The sequence below is a fragment of the Pseudophryne corroboree genome, chromosome 11, assembly GCF_028390025.1.
Source record: "Pseudophryne corroboree isolate aPseCor3 chromosome 11, aPseCor3.hap2, whole genome shotgun sequence".
In the NCBI taxonomy this organism is placed as follows: domain Eukaryota; kingdom Metazoa; phylum Chordata; class Amphibia; order Anura; family Myobatrachidae; genus Pseudophryne; species Pseudophryne corroboree.
The window spans coordinates 144,512,502-144,531,775 of record NC_086454.1 but is presented as its reverse complement, the minus strand read 5'-3'; the positions used below and the strand labels follow the sequence as shown (position 1 = coordinate 144,531,775).

The window sequence follows — 19,274 nt, the reverse complement described above, 5'->3', positions numbered from 1 at the left end:
TATATACTTTTTAGGATATTTTTTCAGCTTCCTATCAGCTGGCTCCTTGAGGGCGGCCGTATCTGGAGACGGTAACGCCACTTGATAAGCGTGTGAGCGCCTTATCACCCTAAGGGGTGTTTCCCAACGTACCCTAATTTCTGGCGGGAAAGGGTATAACGCCAATATTTGCTATCGGGGTAACCCTACGCATCATCACACACTTCATTTTATTTTATCTGATTCAGGAAAAACTACAGGTAGTTTTTTCCACTCCCACATAATACCCTTTCTTGTGGTACTTGTAGTATCAGAAACACGTAACACCTCCTTCATTGCCCTTAACGTGTGGCCCTAATGAGAAATACGTTTGTTTATTCACCGTCGACACTGTATTCAGTGTCCGTGTCTGTGTCTGTGTCGACCGACTGAGGTAAATGGGCGTTTTTAAAACCCCTGACGGTGTTTCTGAGACGCCTGGACCGGTCCTAATAGATTGTCGGCCGTCTCATGTCGTCAACCGACCTTGCAGCGTGTTGACATTCTCACGTAATTCTCTAAATAAGCCATCCATTCCGGTGTCGACTCCCTAGAGAGTGACATCACCATTACAGGCAATTTCTCCGCCTCCTCACCAACATCGTCCTCATACATGTCGACACACACGTACCGACACACAGCACACACACCGGGAATGCTCTGACAGAGGACAGGACCCACTAGCCCTTTGGGGAGACAGAGGGAGAGTCTGCCAGCACACACCAAAAACGCTATAATTATATAGGGACAACCTTATATAAGTGTTTCTCCCTTATAGCATCTTTTATATATATACAATATCGCCAAAATCAGTGCCCCCCCTCTCTGTTTTAACCCTGTTACTGTAGTGCAGTGCAGGGGAGAGCCTGGGAGCCTTCTCTCCAGCTTTTCTGTGAGAGAAAATGGCGCTGTGTGCTGAGGAGATAGGCCCCGCCCCTTTTACGGCGGGCTCGTCTCCCGCTATTTTTGAAGTTAGGCAGGGGTTAAATATCTCCATATAGCCTCTGTGGGCTATATGTGAGGTATTTTTTGCCTCTAATAAGGTTTTTATTTGCCTCTCAGAGCGCCCCCCCCAGCGCTCTGCACCCTCAGTGACTGTTGTGTGAAGTGTGCTGAGAGGAAAATGGCGCACAGCTGCAGTGCTGTGCGCTACCTTTATGAAGACTCAGGAGTCTTCAGCCGCCGATTTTGGACCTCTTCTCTCTTCAGCGTCTGCAAGGGGGCCGGCGGCGCGGCTCCGGTGACCATCCAGGCTGTACCTGTGATCGTCCCTCTGGAGCTAGTGTCCAGTAGCCAAGCAGCAAATCCACTCTGCACGCAGGTGAGTTCACTACTTCTCCCCTAAGTCCCTCGTTGCAGTGATCCTGTTGCCAGCAGGACTCACTGTAAAGTAAAAAACCTAAGCTAAACTTTCTCTAAGCAGCTCTTTAGGAGAGCCACCTAGATTGCACCCTTCTCGTTCGGGCACAAAATCTAACTGGAGTCTGGAGGAGGGTCATAGGGGGAGGAGCCAGTGCACACCACCTGATCTGGTAAAAGCTTTACTTTTTTGTGCCCTGTCTCCTGCGGAGCCGCTATTCCCCATGGTCCTTTCAGGAACCCCAGCATCCACTTAGGACGATAGAGAAACACTTTTTTCTGTTCTGTGTCCAGAACCATCCCCAGGAACAGTAGGCGTGTGGTAGGAACCAGCTGTGACTTTGGAATGTTTAGAATCCATCCGTGCTGTTGTAGCACTTACCGAGATAGTGCTACTCCGACCAACAACTGCTCCTTGGACCTCGCTTTTATAAGGAGATCGTCCAAGTACGGGATAATTAAAACTCCCTTTTTTCGAAGGAGTATCATCATTTCTGCCATTACCTTGGTAAAGACCCTCGGTGCCGTGGACAGTCCAAACGGCAGTGTTTGGAATTGGTAATGGCAATCCTGTACCACAAATCTGAGGTACTCCTGGTGAGGATGGTAAATGGGGACATGTAGGTAAGCATCCTTGATGTCCAGGGATACCATGTAATCCCCCTCCTCCAGGCTTGCAATAACCGCCCTGAGCGATTCCATCTTGAACTTGAATTTTTTTATGTATGTGTTCAAGGATTTCAAATTTAAAATGGGTCTCACCAAACCGTCCGGTTTCGGTACCACAAACAGTGTGGAATAGTAACCCCGTCTTTGTTGAAGTAGGGGCACCTTGACTATCACCTGCTGGGAATACAGCTTGTGAATTGCCTCTAGCACAGCCTCCCTGCCTGAGGGAGTTGTCGGCAAGGCAGATTTGAGGAAACGGCGGGGGGGGGGGAGACGCCTCGAATTCCAGCTTGTACCCGAGATACTACTTGAAGGATCCAGGGATCCACCTGTGAGCGAGCCCACTGATCGCTGAAATTTTTGAGGCGGCCCCCCACCGTACCTGGGTACGCCTGTGGAGCCCCCGCGTCATGCGGTGGACTCAGAGGAAGCAGGGGAAGAATTTTGATTCTGGGAACTGGCTGACTGGTGCAGCTTTTTCCCTCGTCTCTGTGCAGAAAGGAAGCGCCTTTGACCCGCTTGCTTTTCTGAAGCCGAAAGGACTGTACCTGATAATACAGTGCTTTCTTAGGCTGTGAGGAAACCTGAGGTAAAAAAAATTCTTCCCAGCTGTTGCTGTGGATACGAGGTCCCAGAGACCATCCCCAAACAATTCCTCACCCTTATAAGGCTCTATGTGCCTTTTAAAGTCAGCATCACCTGTTCAGTGTCGGGTCTCTAATACCCTCCTGACAGAATGGACATTGCATTAATTCTGGATGCCAGCCGGCAAAATATCCCTCTGTGCATCCCTCATATATAAGACTACGTCTTTAATATGCTCTTATGTTCGCAAAATAGTATCCCTGTTTGACAGGGTCACAGACCACACTGCGGCAGCACTATCTGTAGGTCTCAGTCTAGTACCTGAGTGTGTAAATATAGACTTCAGGATAGCCTCCTGCTTTTTATCAGCAGGTACCTTCAAAGTGGCCGTATCCTAAGACGGCAGTGCCACCTTTTTTGACAAACGTGTGAGCGCCTTATCCACCCTAGGGGATATCTCCCAGCGTAACTTATCCTCTGGCGGGAAAGGGTACGCCATCAGTAACTTTTTAGAAATTACCAGTTTCTTATCGGGGGAACCCACGCTTTTTCACACTTCATTCACTCATTTAATGGGGGAACAAAACACTGCCTGCTTTTTCTCCCCAAACATAAAACCCTTTTTTAGTGGTACTTGGGTTAATGTCAGAAATGTGTAACACATTTTTTATTGCCGGGATCATGTAACGGATGTTCCTAGTGGATTGTGTATATGTTTCAACCTCGTCGACACTGGAGTCAGACTCCGTGTCGACATCTGTGTCTGCCATCTGAGGGAGCGGGCGTTTTTGAGCCCCTGATGGCCTTTGAGACGCCTGGGCAGGCGCGGGCTGAAAAGCCGGCTGTCCCACAGCTGTTACGTCATCCAGCCTTTTATATAAGGAGTTGACACTGTCGGTTTATACCTTCCACCTATCCATCCACTCTGGTGTCGGCCCCACAGGGGGCGACATCACATTTATCGGCATCTGCTCTGCCACCACCTAAGCCTCCTCATCAAACGTGTCGACACAGCCGTACCGACACACCGCACACACACAGGGAATGCTCTGACTGAGGACAGGACCCCACACAGCCCTTTGGGGAGACAGAGAGAGAGTATGCCAGCACACACCAGAGCGCTATATAAAATTTAGGGATTAACACTATATTGAGTGAATTTTTCCCAATAGCTGCTTGTATATACAATATTGCGCCTAAATTTAGTGCCCCCCCCCCTCTCTTTTTAACCCTTTGAGCCTGCAAACTACAGGGGAGAGCCTGGGGAGCTGTCTTCCAGCTGCACTGTGAAGAGAAAATGGCGCCAGTGTGCTGAGGGAGATAGCTCCGCCCCTTTTCCGCTGACTTTTCTCCCGCTTTTTTATGGATTCTGGCAGGGGTATTTATCACATATATAGCCTCTGGGGCTATATATTGTGATTATTTTGCCAGCCAATGTGTTTTTATTGCTGCTCAGGGCGCCCCCCCCCAGCACCCATCAGTGACCGGAGTGTGAGGTGTACATGAGGAGCAATGGCGCACAGCTGCAGTGTACCAAAGTACAAAAATCCTATTTTCTCTTACGTCCTCGAGGATGCTGGGGACTCCAAAAGGACCATGGGGTTTATACCAAAGCTCCAGAACGGGCGGGAGAGTGCGGACGACTCTGCAGCACCGACTGAGCAAACGCAAGGTCCTCATCAGCCAGGGTATCAAACTTATAGAACTTCGCAAAAGTGTTTGAACCCGACCAAGTAGCTGCTCGGCAAAGCTGTAACGCCGAGACGCCTCGGGCAGCCGCCCAAGATGAGCCCACGTTTCTGGTAGAATGGGCTTTTACTGACTTCGGCACCGGTAGTCCGGCCGAAGAATGAGCCTGCTGAATCGTACTACAAATCCAGCGTGCAATAGACTGTTTTGAAGCAGGATGACCAATTTTGTTGGAAGCATACAAGACAAAAAGCGCCTCAGTTTTTCTGGCAACAGCTGTCCTAGTGACGTAAATCTTCAACGCTCTTACAACATCCAGAGATTTTGGAATCGCCACAGCCTCCGTAGCCACCGGGACCACAATAGGTTGGTTAATGTGAAATGAAGAAACCACCTTCGGCAGAAATTGTTGACGAGTTCTCAATTGCGCCCTATCCGAATGAAAAATCAAGTACGGGCTCTTATGAGATAAGGCCGCCAACTCTGACACCCGCCTGGCAGACCCCAGCGCCAACAGCATAACTACCTTCCAAGTGAGAAATTTAAATTCAACCTTACGCAAAAGGTTCAAACCAGGAAGACATGAGAAACCGTAAGACCACATCAAGCTCCCATGGAGCTACAGGAGGCACAAACAGAGGATTGATATGCATTACTCCTTTCACAAAAGTCTGAACCTCTGGGAGGACAGCTAATTCTTTTTGAAAGAAAATAGACAAAGCCGAAATCTGCACTTTGATGGAACCTAATTTCAGGCCTGCGTCTACTCCCGCCTGTAAAAAGTGGAGAAAGCGCCCCAAGTGAAAATCTTCCGCAGGAGCCATTTTAGACTCACACCAGGAAACATACTTTCTCCAAATACGGTGATAATGTTTCTCCGTAACCTCCTTCCTAGCCTTAATGACAGTTGGAATGACCTCCCTGGGGATACCCTTACGAGCTAAGATCTGGCGCTCAACCTCCATGCCGTCAAACGCAGCCGCGGTAAGTCTGGAAACACGCATGGACCCTGCAACAACAGGTCCTCTCTTAGAGGAAGCGGCCAAGGATCTTCCACCAGTAATTCCTGAAGATCCGGGTACCAGGCCCTTCTTGGCCAACCTGGAACGACGAGAATCGACTTAACCCTTGCTCGTCGAATGATCCTCAGTACCTTAGCAATGAGAGGAAGTGGAGGGAACACATACACCGACTGGAACACCCACGGAGACACCAGGGCGTCCACTGCACTGGCTTGGGGGTCCCTTGACCTGGAACAATACCTCGGGAGCTTCTTGTTGAGACGAGACGCCATCATGTCGATCAACGGAATTCCCCAACGTTTTGTCACCTCTGCAAATACCTCTTGGTGAAGAGCCCACTCTCCCGGACGGAGATCATGTCTGCTGAGGAAACCTGCTTTCCAGTTGTCCACTCCCGGTAGGAAGACTGCTGACAGGGCGCTCACGTGTTTTTCAGCCCAGCGAAGTATTCTTGTGGCCTCCGCCATTGCCGCTCTGCTCCTTGTTCCGCCTTGACGGTTTATATGTGCCACCGCTGTGATGTTGCCTGACTGTACCAGGACAGGTCGACCCTGAAGAAGGCTTCTTGCTTGCAGCAGGCCGTTGCAAATGGCTCTTAACTCGAGAACATTTATGTGGAGACAAGCTTCCTGGAGCGACCATTTCCCCTGGAAGTTCCTTCCTTGGGTGACTGCGCCCCAGCCCCGGAGACTTGCATCTGTTGTCAGAAGTACCCAATCCTGGATACCGAACCAGCGTCCCCCTAGGAGGTGAGGACTTTGTAGCCACCACAGGAGAGAAATTCTGGCTCTGGGAGATAGACTTATCTTCCGGTGCATGTGCAGGTGAGACCCGGACCATTTGCTCTGCAAGTCCCACTGAAACACCCGGGCATGAAACCTGCCAAATAGAATGGCTTCGTACGCCGCAACCATTTTCCCCAGAACCCGAGTACAGTGATGGATCGACACACTCGTCGGCCTCAGAAGTTCCCCGACCATCGTCTGCAGTTCCAGTGCTTTTTCTTCTTGAAGAAATACTTTCTGTAAATCCGTGTCCATAATCATGCCCAGAAAAGGCAGCCGAGTGGTCGGAATCAACTGAGATTTTGGCAAATTGAGTACCCAACCGTGCTGTCGCAGAACCGACAGTGACAAATTTACACTTCTCAGCAACCGTTCCTTGGATCTCGCCTTTATCAGGAGATCGTCCAAGTACGGGATAATTGTAACCCCTTGTTTGCAAAGGAGAACCATCATTTCCGCCATGACTTTGGTGAAAATCCTCGGAGCCGTGGAAAGCCCAAACGGCAACGTCTGAAATTGGTAATGAGAATCCTGTATCGCAAACCTGAGGAAGGCCTGATGTGAAGGACATATCGGTACATGTAAGTAGGCATCCTTTATGTCGACTGACGCCATAAAATCCCCCCCTTCCAGGCTGGCAATTACCGCTCGAAGAGATTCCATCTTGATTTTATCTTAGACCGAGCGCTGTCTGTTCTAATGTTTTATGCAATGTGTGGCAACTAAAAAATTATATGCAATGTGTAACAACCAAAAATAATAAAATAAAATGAAAATCTAATTGGAAAAAAAAAAAAAAAAAAAAAAAAAAAAAATTTTTTTTTTTTTTATAATATCGAAGAAAATATAAATGAAATAAAAATAAAAATGAAAATAAAATTAAAATAAAATTAAAAATAAATAAAATAAATTTAAAAATAAAAATAAAAGAGAGGGTTAGGAACCCTCTCTTTTTTATTTTTATTTTTAAATTTATTTTATTTATAATTTTATTTTAATTTTATTTTCATCTTTATTTTCATTTTTATTTTTATTTTTATTTCATTTATATTTTCTTCGATATTATAAAAAAAAAAATTTTTTTTTTTTCTTCAATTAGATTTTCATTTTATTTTATTATTTTTGGTTGTTACACATTGCATATAATTTTTTAGTTGCCACACATTGCATAAAACATTAGAACAGACAGCGCTCGGTCTAAGATAAAATCCTAACAACTCACCTCTAAACAACCTGAGCAGCTTTACATCACAGCGCAGCCTACTATACAATTTTTTTTTTTTTCTCGCAGATTCCATCTTGAACTTGAAAACTTTCAAGTATGGATTGAGGGATTTTAGATTTAGAATTGGTCTGACCGAACCGTCCGGTTTCGGCACCACAAAGAGGCTCGAGTAGAACCCCTCCCCCCGTTGGGACGAGGGAACGGGAACAATGACCCGCTGAAGACACAATTTTTGTATCGCTGCCAGCACCACCTCCCTGTCCGGAAGAGCTACTGGTAACGCCGAAATGAAGAACCGGTGAGGGGGTATCTCCCGAAACTCCAGGTTGTATCCCTGAGACACAATCTCTAGGACCCAAGGATCCAGGTCTGATTGAATCCAGACCTGACTGAATATTTGTAGACGGCCCCCCACCGGTCCGGACTCCCCCAGGGAAGCCCCAGCGTCATGCGGTGGACTTGGTAGTAGCAGGGGAGGACTTTTGGTCCTGGGCGCCTGACACTGCAGGTGGTTTCCTTCCCCTTCCTCTACCTTTTGAAGCGAGGAAGGACGAACCTTTTCCACGCCTGTATTTATTGTGACGATAGGACTGCATTTGTTGATGTGGTGCCTTTTTCTGTTGTGTGGGAACATAAGGAAGAGGACTTACCCGCAGTCACGGTCGAGACCAGGTCAGCCAAGCCGTCCCCAAACAAGACAGTACCTTTGAAGGGTAACGCTTCCATAGGCCTCTTGGAGTCGGCATCAGCATTCCATTGATGGATCCACAACACCCTCCTGGCTGATATCGACATGGCATTGGCTCTTGATCCCAAGAGACAGACATCCCTCGCCGCATCCTTCAGGTAATCTGCAGCGTCCTTGATATAACCAAGAGTCAAAAGAACATTATCTTTATCAAGGGTATCCATATCATTAGCTAAATTCTCAGCCCATTTAGCAATAGCACTACTCACCCATACCGACGCCACAGCAGGTCTGAGCAATGCACCCGAATTAGCGAAAATGGACTTCAGAGACGTCTCCAGCTTGCGATCCGCCGGATCTTTGAGAGCTGCCGTGTCAGGAGACGGAAGCGCCACTTTCTTAGACAAGCGAGATAGAGCTTTGTCAACATTTGGAGACGCCTCCCATTTTTCCCTGTCATCAGAGGGGGAACGGATATGCCATGTAAATCCTCTTGGGAATCTGCCACCTCTTATTCGGCGACTCCCAAGCCTTTTCACAAAGAGTATTCATTTCATGAGAGGGGGGAAACTTCACATCAGGTTTTTTTTCCTTAAACAAGCAAATCCTTGTTTCCTGTACCGCAGATTCATCAGAAATGTGTAAAACATCTTTTATAGCCACAATCATGTACTGAATACTTTTAACTAATCGTGGATGTAAAGCAGCCTCAGTGAAATCGACCTCGGAATCAGAGTCAGTGTCGGTATCCGTATCTACCACTTGAGTAAATGGCCGCTTTTGCGACCCAGATGGGGTCTGTACCTGAGACAAAGCCTCTTCCATGGACTTTTTCCACCTGTGTCTGTGACTCAGACTTATCCAACCTCTTTGATAAAGAAGCTACATTCGAATTTATCGTACTGAGTAATGCGAGTAAATCAGGTGTCGGCTGCGTCGACAGTCCCAAATCTAGCCCCGCATTCGCTCCCCCAATAACCTCCTCTGGTGAATAACATTCAGCCTCAGACATGCCGACACGTAGTACCGACACACAGATACACACAGAACGTCCCAGCTAGGTGACAGGCCCACAATGAAGCCCAGATAGAGGACACAGAGGGAAAATGCCAGCTCACACCCCAGCGCCCATATATCCCGACAAAAGATATATGTACCCAGCGCTGCTTAATTTATAATGATAAGAAGCAGCACACTGCGTCCCCCCCCCCTTCTGAATATCTCCCCGTTACTTGTGAGAGGAATGTGGAGGTCCCGGCAGCGTCTCCTTCAGCCGCGTGTTGAAGGAGAAGATGGCGCCTGTGAGCCGCGGGACGAAGCTCCACCCCCTTCCCGGCGCGCCAAATTTGAAAATGAAAAAAATGCCGGCGGGGGTTTAAGAAACGGTGCCGAGGCACCGAAAGCCTTCTGCCGGTCCCCGACCTCAGTAACATGCTGCCCAGGGCGCCCCCCCCCCCCCCAGCGCCCTGCACCCTGTAACTACCGTTGGTGATGTGTGTGGGAGCATGGAGCACAGCGTTACCGCTGTGCTGTACCTTCCGTTACTGAAGTCTTCTGCCGTCCTGAAGTCTTCTGATCTTCTCATACTCACCCGACTTCTTTCTTCTGGCTTCTGTGAGGGGATGACGGCGTGGCTCCGGGAACAAGCAGCTAGGCGCACCAAGTGATCGAACCCTCTGGAGCTAATGGTGTCCAGTAGCCGAGAAGCAGAGCCCTTAACTAAGAAGAAGTAGGTCTGCTTCTCTCCCCTCACTCCCACGCTGCAGGGAGCCTGTAGCCAGCAGGTCTCCCTGAAAATAAAAAACCTAACAAAAACTATTTTCCAGAGAAACTCAGGAGAGCTCCCCTGTGAGTGTCCAGTCAGTCCTGGGCACAAAGTCTAACTGAGGTCTGGAGGAGGGGCATAGAGGGAGGAGCCAGTTCACACCCAGATTAAGTCTTTTCAGTGTGCCCAAGCTCCTGCGGATCCCGTCTATACCCCATGGTCCTTTTGGAGTCCCCAGCATCCTCTAGAACGTAAGAGAAAAGACATGTAGAATACTCAAGTGTCTGTTAAGTCTCAGCGCTGTGGACAGGCAGGTTTACAGGGGAGACCTTGCCCTGCAATCCCAGAGACCAGTAGCAGCTATGCTCAGAAGCTGGTGCCCAGCATATCTGTCAGGAACTGAGGGAGTGTGCGTCAGCTCCAGGGCGGGGAAATCTGTGAGATGGCGCCCTGGGCCGGGGGAGGAGCTACAGGTCAAACGCCGACTCCCCTATGCTGGGCCTCACCGCCGGTACTACGGAGCCTTATCAATAGGGGCGTTAGTACACCCGACCTGTACGCCTATGTCCTGGCGGAGATAGTGGGGTCCCTGCTCGGTAACAGTGTCCACGCCAGCGTCCACGCAGTCTAGGGAGACGGACAACGACGCTGGCGTGGACACTGTTACCGAGCAGGGACCCCACTATCTCCGCCAGGGCATAGGAGTACAGGTCGGGTGTACTAACGCCCCTATTGATAAGGCTCCGTAGTACCGGCGGTGAGACCCAGCATAGGGGAGTCGGCGTTTGACCTGTAGCCCCTCCCCCGGCGGTTCGTCTCCCTACACTGCGACAGAAATGCAATTTAGTGACTGGTTCCGCCTGGGGGACCCTCTTACCTCCTCCCTTCGTAGCAGCCACGCGAACCAGGAGAGCGCCTCCGACCGTGTGCTTCCTAAACTGGAGCGTCTCCGCCGCAAGTACCCGGGATCTGAGGCGCGGGAATATGCAACGCCGCTTGGGAACAGTGCTGCGTCCCTTGAAGTCTTCAGCTTTTTCAGGGATGCCCAGTGCAGCCCGCCTGTTAGGTGACCTGCTGTCCTGCAGGCACCACTCGAAACTGAGCTCTCAGTGACTGGAGGCTGAATTATAGAGGTGGCCCCAATGCATCCTGGGACAGTCAAAGCTTTGCCTGATGGTGCCTCTGGATCCAAGATCCCGCTCTACACCCCGATGTATTCCCTTTGGAACACCGTGTACCCTGCTGCAAAAAATTGATTTTTATCTTACCCCCACAGAATGCGCATTAAATATGTTTGCCTCACTGTTTTGCGCAGTCCCAAACAATAACGACACACTGTAACATTCACTACAGAAGTAACAAGTGTTATTCCGGAATAAAACCGGATTATCGTGTAAACTAGAAATTTCATCTGAACATTAAGGCATAAAAAGTGTTGGTCAGGTGTAATTTACACCTGTCCATGAAGAACCATCTTGATCCACAGCTCTCCCACTCCATCCTCAGTCATGCAGGTTGTCTCATCAGCAGGGCCACGCTCCCATAAGAAGCATCTATAAGAGCCAAATTACAGCAGAGTAGAACATATAAACACCAATTCTATCCAACAGCCAGCACGATAATAAAGTACAAAATCCTGACTGGTCAGTAGATGATTCACTGCCAATTACTTCTTATCCACTGTATAAAAATACGAGTCACAGAGAGGTATTGCAGCTTTTTATTACAAAGTTGTGTGTCACATTGTTATTCATAGGCAGAGACTAGGAGGTCTAGCGTAAAGGGCCCCATACACTTACACGACATGTCCGTCTGACATTGTTGCAGTTGATCACCCCGGCAGCCTCCCGGGGGGGGGGGGGGCAGGATCGTCCAAGATACATCGTACGCAAAAGAACAGCATACAATGTATCTTGGGGCGACCCCAGCCATGCCTGCGGAGTCAGACATGATTGAATGTGCAGCACATTCAATCTGGAGGATCCGATCCGATGCTCACGGGAACACGCATCGGATACACCTCCAAAATGCCCGCTTTCATCCGATATATTGGGCCAAATGCCCGAAATCGGATGAAATCGGGCATTATCGTCCTAGTGTACGGGGCCCTTAAGTGAGAACTATATGGGGGAAGGGCCATCTTAATATATAGGAACAATGGGCAGCTGGCCAGTGCCCCACAATTCTAGGGGCCTTCAAGCACAGGCGTGCTGTGCCTCTATACCTATCTTCCAGCCTGCAGCAAGACAGTGAATAGCAGACAGCATTCTGGTTGGGGGACAGCTGGAGCTATCCACCAGAGTGCTGACAGCTATTCACTGTATGGAAGCATGCGGAGAGATGGCGTGGAACCGCAGGTGTAAGTCAGGATATTATTTTGTTTTTATTACCATGAATGGGTGGGTAGATGGCCCTGTATAATTCAGCACAATGAGCTAATGTGATGTTTGGCTTTGAATATTACCCCTTCATATGGTAGCCAAAGATTGCTAATTTTGCTAATCATCACTATGGTGAGCGACAGAAAATTATCAATGTAATTAATCACAAAGTGACTTCATCCCACTGTTTGGGAAGTACATCACGGCCATTGCACCTGTCTAAAAGTTTCTATTGCTTGCTATGATTAAGCATATGCCAGTAGATGGTATACATGCACAGCAACTTTGATGTGAGACAGAAGAGTGGGTGATAGATGGTGGCCCAGATTTATCAAGCCTTGGAGAGTGATACATTGCACGGTGATAAGGGGGGTACACATGGAGAGAACTGTGATTCAATTCTAAGCTATCTGACTAGATTGCTTAGAAATTAAGCACGATCTCTCAGTGTGTATGCCCAAAGCGATGCACGGCCTCGTGCGTCACTATCGCTCACTCTAGATTTGGCATGCCAAATCTAGATCACTCACTTCACTGCTGTGTGAAGTGAGCAGACCCCCCTCGCTCAGCACACATTGCGCCGTGTGCTGAGCGGTCTGTGCTAGATCGCTCAGCACACATCTCCCAGTGTGTACGGGGCTATAAAGTACCAATCAATTAGCTCCTGTCATTTTTCAAACAGCCTGTAACATGACAGTTTGGAGCTGATTGGTTGGTATTTTATCACAATGCAATTTATGGGTGTAGTATGGCTGACCAGCGGTCTCCTGACCGCCGGTCAGCTTACTGACGCCGGGATCCCAGCAGCATACCGACGCCGGGATCCCGGCGGGGAGGGGCGAGTGCAGCAAGCCCCTTGCGGGCTCGCCACGCTGCGGGATTGGTGGCGACCGCAGGGTTCTATTCCCACTCTATGGGTGTCGTGGACACCCACGAGTGGAAATAGTCCCTGTTGGTCGGCATGCCGACCATCGGGAAAGTGAGCCGTCGGGCTCGTGGAGGAGGTCATGCGACTGTCAGTCAACTGACCGGCGGTCACATGAATACCACCCCAATTTATCACTCTCCAAGGCTTTATAAGTCTGGGCCAAAGTCTGAAGAACAGGCAGAAGACCAAGTTTTGTACATTCCGATTATTCAAAGGCATGTTTAATGGTCATGTCATTGCATCAGTTATTTTGCAAATTCTAACGCATCTCACTAATGTTATTTATACACTGCAGTATATATATATATATATATATATATATATATATATATATATATATATATATATATATATAATAAGATTTTACTTACCGATAAATCTATTTCTCGTAGTCCGTAGTGGATGCTGGGGACTCCGTCAGGACCATGGGGAATAGCGGCTCCGCAGGAGACAGGGCACAAAAAGTAAGCTTTTAGGATCACATGGTGTGTACTTGCTCCTCCCCCTATGACCCTCCTCCAAGCCTCAGTTAGGTACTGTGCCCGGACGAGCGTACACAATAAGGAAGGATCTTGAATCCCGGGTAAGACTCATACCAGCCACACCAATCACACCGTACAACCTGTGATTTGAACCCAGTTAACAGTATGATAACAACGAAGGAGCCTCTGAAAAGATGGCCCACAACAATAATAACCCGATTTTTGTAACAATAATTATGTACAAGTAATGCAGACAATCCGCACTTGGGATGGGCCCCCAGCATCCACTACGGACTACGAGAAATAGATTTATCGGTAAGTAAAATCTTATTTTCTCTAACGTCCTAGTGGATGCTGGGGACTCCGTCAGGACCATGGGGATTATACCAAAGCTCCCAAACGGGCGGGAGAGTGCGGATGACTCTGCAGCACCGAATGAGAGAAACTCCAGGTCCTCCTCAGCCAGGGTATCAAATTTGTAGAATTTTACAAACGTGTTCCCCCCTGACCACGTAGCTGCTCGGCAAAGTTGTAAAGCCGAGACCCCTCGGGCAGCCGCCCAAGATGAGCCCACCTTCCTTGTGGAATGGGCATGTACAGATTTTGGCTGTGGCAGGCCTGCCACAGAATGTGCAAGCTGAATTGTACTACAAATCCAACGAGCAATAGTCTGCTTAGAAGCAGGAGCACCCAGCTTTTTGGGTGCATACAATATAAACAGCAAGTCAGACTTTCTGACTCCAGCCGTCCTGGAAACATATATTTTTCAGGGCCCTGACAACGTCTAGCAACTTGGAGTCCTCCAAGTCCCTAGTAGCCGCAGGCACCACAATAGGTTGTTTCAGGTGAAACGCTGACACCACCTTAGGAAGAAACTGGGGACAAGTCCTCAGTTCTGCCCTGTCCGAATGGAAAATTAAATATGGGCTTTTGTAAGATAAAGCCGCCAATTCTGACAATCGCCTGGCCGAGGCCAGGGCCAACAGCATGGTCACTTTCCATGTGAGATATTTCAAATCCACAGATTTGAGCGGTTCAAACCAATATGATTTGAGGAATCCCAACACTACGTTGAGATCCCACGGTGCCACTGGAGGCACAAAAGGGGCTGTATATGCAATACTCCCTTGACAAACGTCTGGACTTCAGGAACCGAAGCCAATTCTTTCTGGAAGAAAATCTACAGGGCCGAAACTTGAACCTTAATGGACCCCAATTTGAGGCTCATAGACACTCCTGTTTGCAGGAAGTGCAGAAATCGACCTAGTTGAAATTTCTTCGTGGGGCCTTCCTGGCCTCACCCACGCAACATATTTTCACCACATGTGGTGATAACGTTGTGCGGTCACCTCCTTCCTGGCTTTGACCAGGGTAGGTATGACCTCTTCCGAAATGCCTTTTCCCTTAGGATCCGGCGTTCAACCGCCCTGCCGTCAAACGCAGCCGCGGTAAGTCTTGGAACAGACATGGTACTTGCTGAAGCAAGTCCCTTCTTAGCTCCCGAGGCCATTAGTCCTCTGTGAGCATCTCTTGAAGTTCCGGGTACCAAGTCCCTCTTGGCCAATCCGGAGCCACGAGTATAGTTCTTACTCCTCTACGTCTTATAATTCTCAATACCTTGGTTATGAGAAGCAGAGGAGGGAACACATACACCGACTGTTACACCCACGGTGTTACCAGGACGTCCACAGCTATCGCCTGAAGGTCTCGTGACCTGGCGCAATACCTGTCCCGTTTTTTGTTTGGGCGGGACGCCATCATGTCCACCTTTGGTCTTTCCCAACGGTTCACAATCATGCGGAAAACTTCCCGATGAAGTTCCCACTCTCCCGAGTGGAGGTCGTGCCTGCTGAGGAAGTCTGCTTCCCAGTCGTCCACTCCCGGAATGAACACTGCTGACAGTGCTATCACATGATTTTCCGCCTAGCGAAAAATCCTTGCAGTTTTGCCACTGCCCTCCTGCTTCTTGTGCCGCCCTTTCTGTTTACGTGGGCGACTGCCGTGATGTTATCCCACTGGATCAATACCGGCTGACCTTGAAGCAGAGGTCTTGCTAAGCTTAGAGCATTATAAATTTGCTCTTAGCTCCAGTATATTTATGTGGAGAGAATTCTCCAGACTTGATCACACTCCCTGGAAATTTTTTCCCTGTGTGACTGCTCCCCAGCCTCACAGGCTGGCCTCCGTGGTCACCAGCATCCAATCCTGAATGCCGAATCTGCGGCCCTCTAGAAGATGAGCACTCTGTAATCACCACAGGAGAGACACCCTTGTCCTTGGATATAGGGTTATCCGCTGATGCATCTGAAGATGCGATCCGGACCATTTGTCCAGCAGATCCCACTGAAGAGTTCTTGCGTGAAATCTGCCGAATGGAATCGCTTCGTAATAAGCCACCATTTTTACCAGGACTCTTGTGCAATGATGCACTGACACTTTTCCTGGTGTTAGGAGGATCCCGATTAGCTCGGATAACTCCCTGGCTTTCTCCTCTGGGAGAAACACCTTTTTCTGGACTGTGTCCAGAATCATCCCTAGGACCAGCAGACGTGTCGTCGGAACAACTGCGGTTTTGGAATATTTAGAATCCACCCGTGCTGTCGTAGAACTACTTGAGATAGTGCTACTCCGACCTCCGACTGTTCTCTGGACCTTGTTCTTATCAGGAGGTCGTCCATTTTCTTTGAAGACGAATCCTCATTTCGGTCATTACCTTGGTAAGGACCCGGGGTGCCTTGGACAATCCAACGGCATCGTCTGAAACTGATAGTGACAGTTCTGTACCACGAACCTGAGGTACCCTTGGTGAGAAAGGCAAATTTTGGGACATGGAGGTAAGCATCCCTGATGTCCCGGGACACCATATAGTCCCCTTCTTCCCGGTTCGCTATCACTGCTCTGAGTGACTGCATCTGGATTTGAACCTTTGTAAGTGTTCAAATATTTCAGATTTAGAATAGGTCTCACCTAGCCTTCTGGCTTCAGTACCACCATATAGTGTGGAATAATACCCCTTTCCTTGTTGTAGGAGGGGTAATTTTATTATCACCTGCTGGGAATACAGCTTGTGAATTGTTTTCAATACTGCCTCCCTGTCGGAGGGAGACATTGGTACAGCAGACTACAGGAACCTGCGAGGGGGAAACGTCTCGACATTCCAATCTGTACCCCTTGGATACTACTTGTAGGATCCAGGGGTCCTGTACGGTCCCAGCGTCATGCTGAGAACTTGGTAGAAGCGGTGGAGGGCTTCTGTTCCTGGGAATGGGCTGCCTGCTGCAGTCTTCTTCCCTTTCCTCTATCCCTGGGCAGATATGACTCTTATAGGGACGAAAGGACTGAGGCTGAAAAGACTGTGTCTTTTTCTGCAGAGATGTGACTTAGGGTAAAAAACGGTGGATTTTCCAGCAGTTGCCGTGGCCACCAGGTCCCATGGACCGACCCCAAATAATTCCTCCCCTTTATACGGCAATACATCTTTGTGCCGTTTGGAATCTGCATCACCTGACCACTGTCGTGTCCATAAACCTCTTCTTGCAGATATGGACATCGCATTTACTCTTGATGCCAGAGTGCAAATATCCCTCTGCGCATCTCGCATATATAGAAATGCATCCTTTAAATGCTCTATAGTCAATAGAATACTGTCCCTGTCAAGGGTATCAATATTTTTAGTCAGGGAATCCGACCAAGCCACCTCAGCTCTGCACATCCAGGCTGAGGCAATCGCTGGTCGCAGTATAACACCAGCATGTGTGTGTATACTTTTTAGGATATTTTCCAGCCTCCTATCAGCTGGCTCCTTAAGTACGGCCCTATCTGTAGATGGTACCGCCACTTGTTCTGATAAGCATGTGAGCGCCTTATCCACCCTAAGGGGTGTTTCCCAACGCGCCCTAACTTCTGGCGGGAAAGGGTATACCGCCAATAATTTTCTATCGGGGGAAACCCACGCATCATCACACACTTCATTTAATTTATCTGATTCAGGAAAAACTACAGGTAGTTTTTTCACATCCCACATAATACCCTTTTTTGTGGTACTTGTAGTATCAGAAATATGTAACACCTCCTTCATTGCCCTTAACGTGTGGCCCTAAAGGAAAATACGTTTGTTTCTTCACCGTCGACACTGAAATCAGTGTCCGTGTCTGGGTCTGTGTCGACCGACTGAGGTAAATGGGCGTTTTACAGCCCCTGACGGTGTTTGAGACGCCTGGAGAGGTACTAATTTGTTCGCCGGCCGTCTCATGTCGTCAACCGGCTTGCAGCGTGTTGACATTATCACGTAATTCCATAAATAAGCCATCCATTCCGGTGTCGACTCCCTAGAGAGTGACATCACCATTACAGGCAATTTGCTCCGCCTCCTCACCAACATTTTCCTCATACATGTCGACACACACGTACCGACATACAGCACACACATAGGGAATGCTCTGATAGAGGACAGGACCCACTAGCCCTTTGGGGAGATAGAGGGAGAGTTTGCCAGCACACACCAAAACGCTATAATTATACAGGGACAACCTTTATATAAGTGTTCCTCCCTTATAGCATTTTAATATATATTCATATCGCCAAATCAGTGCCCCCCCTCTCTGTTTTAACCCTGTTTCTGTAGTGCAGTGCAGGGGAGAGCATGGGAGCCTTCCCACCAGCATTTCTGTGAGGGAAAATGGCGCTGTGTGCTGAGGAGAATAGGCCCCGCCCCCTTTTCGGCGGGCTTCTTCTCCGGAGTCTGTGATATCTGGCAGGGGTTAAATACATCCATATAGCCTCAAGGGCTATATGTGATGTATTTTTCGCCATACAGGTATTATACATTGCTGCCCAGGGCGCCCCCCCCCGCGCCCTGCACCCTCCGTGACCGCTGTGTGAAGTGTGCTGACAACAATGGCGCACAGCTGCAGTGCTGTGCGCTACCTGATGAAGACTGAAAGTCTTCTGCCGCCTGGTTCCGGACCTCTTCAATCTTCAGCATCTGCAAGGGGGGTCGGCGGCGCGGCTCCGGGACGAACCCCAGGGCGAGACCTGTGTTCCGACTCCCTCTGGAGCTAATGGTGTCCAGTAGCCTAAGAAGCCAATCCATCCTGCACGCAGGTGAGTTCACTTCTCTCCCCTAAGTCCCTCGATGCAGTGAGCCTGTTGCCAGCAGGACTCACTGAAAATAAAGAACCTAAAAACTTTTTCTAAGCAACTCTTTAAGAGAGCCACCTAGATTGCACCCTGCTCGGACGGGCACAAAAACCTAACTGAGGCTTGGAGGAGGGTCATAGGGGGAGGAGCCAGTACACACCATGTGATCCTAAAAGCTTACTTTTTGTGCCCTGTCTCCTGCGGAGCCGCTATTCCCCATGGTCCTGACGGAGTCCCCAGCATCCACTAGGACGTTAGAGAAATATATATATATATATATATATATATATATAGCAAGTCGAGGGTTCAACAAGTAAAGCAATATAAACGTGTTGATTGAACAAATCCTTACCTGGTTTCACATGTCAGTGTGCCCAGTCTGATCCCTTCCCCTCCCTTTGCTTCCAGTTGGACATCGACTCTACTGTCAGGGGACAACCCAGACCAGTCTCCTACAGTAAAAACCAACAACTGGGAAGGGATAGGCGGTGACAGCGAGGCTGAAAAGCATGGAGTATCCCGGGAGCCAGGCGACAATC

At 48.9% G+C, this 19,274-nt stretch overlaps 1 protein-coding gene across 2 annotated transcripts in view; it reads right to left on the bottom strand.

Annotated features, from left to right (window-relative positions):
• LOC134969153 (RING finger protein B-like) overlaps positions 1 to 19,274 on the bottom strand; it is a 108,417-nt gene that overhangs the window by 88,546 nt on the left and 597 nt on the right. For both annotated transcript variants that reach the window (XM_063944909.1, XM_063944908.1), the window contains exons 2-3: positions 19,088 to 19,273; positions 11,262 to 11,358 (exon numbers count right to left, since the gene is read on the bottom strand). In XM_063944909.1, the coding sequence (XP_063800979.1) occupies positions 11,262 to 11,358; positions 19,088 to 19,273 (283 nt within the window). The remainder of the gene's footprint in view (positions 1 to 11,261; positions 11,359 to 19,087; position 19,274) is intronic.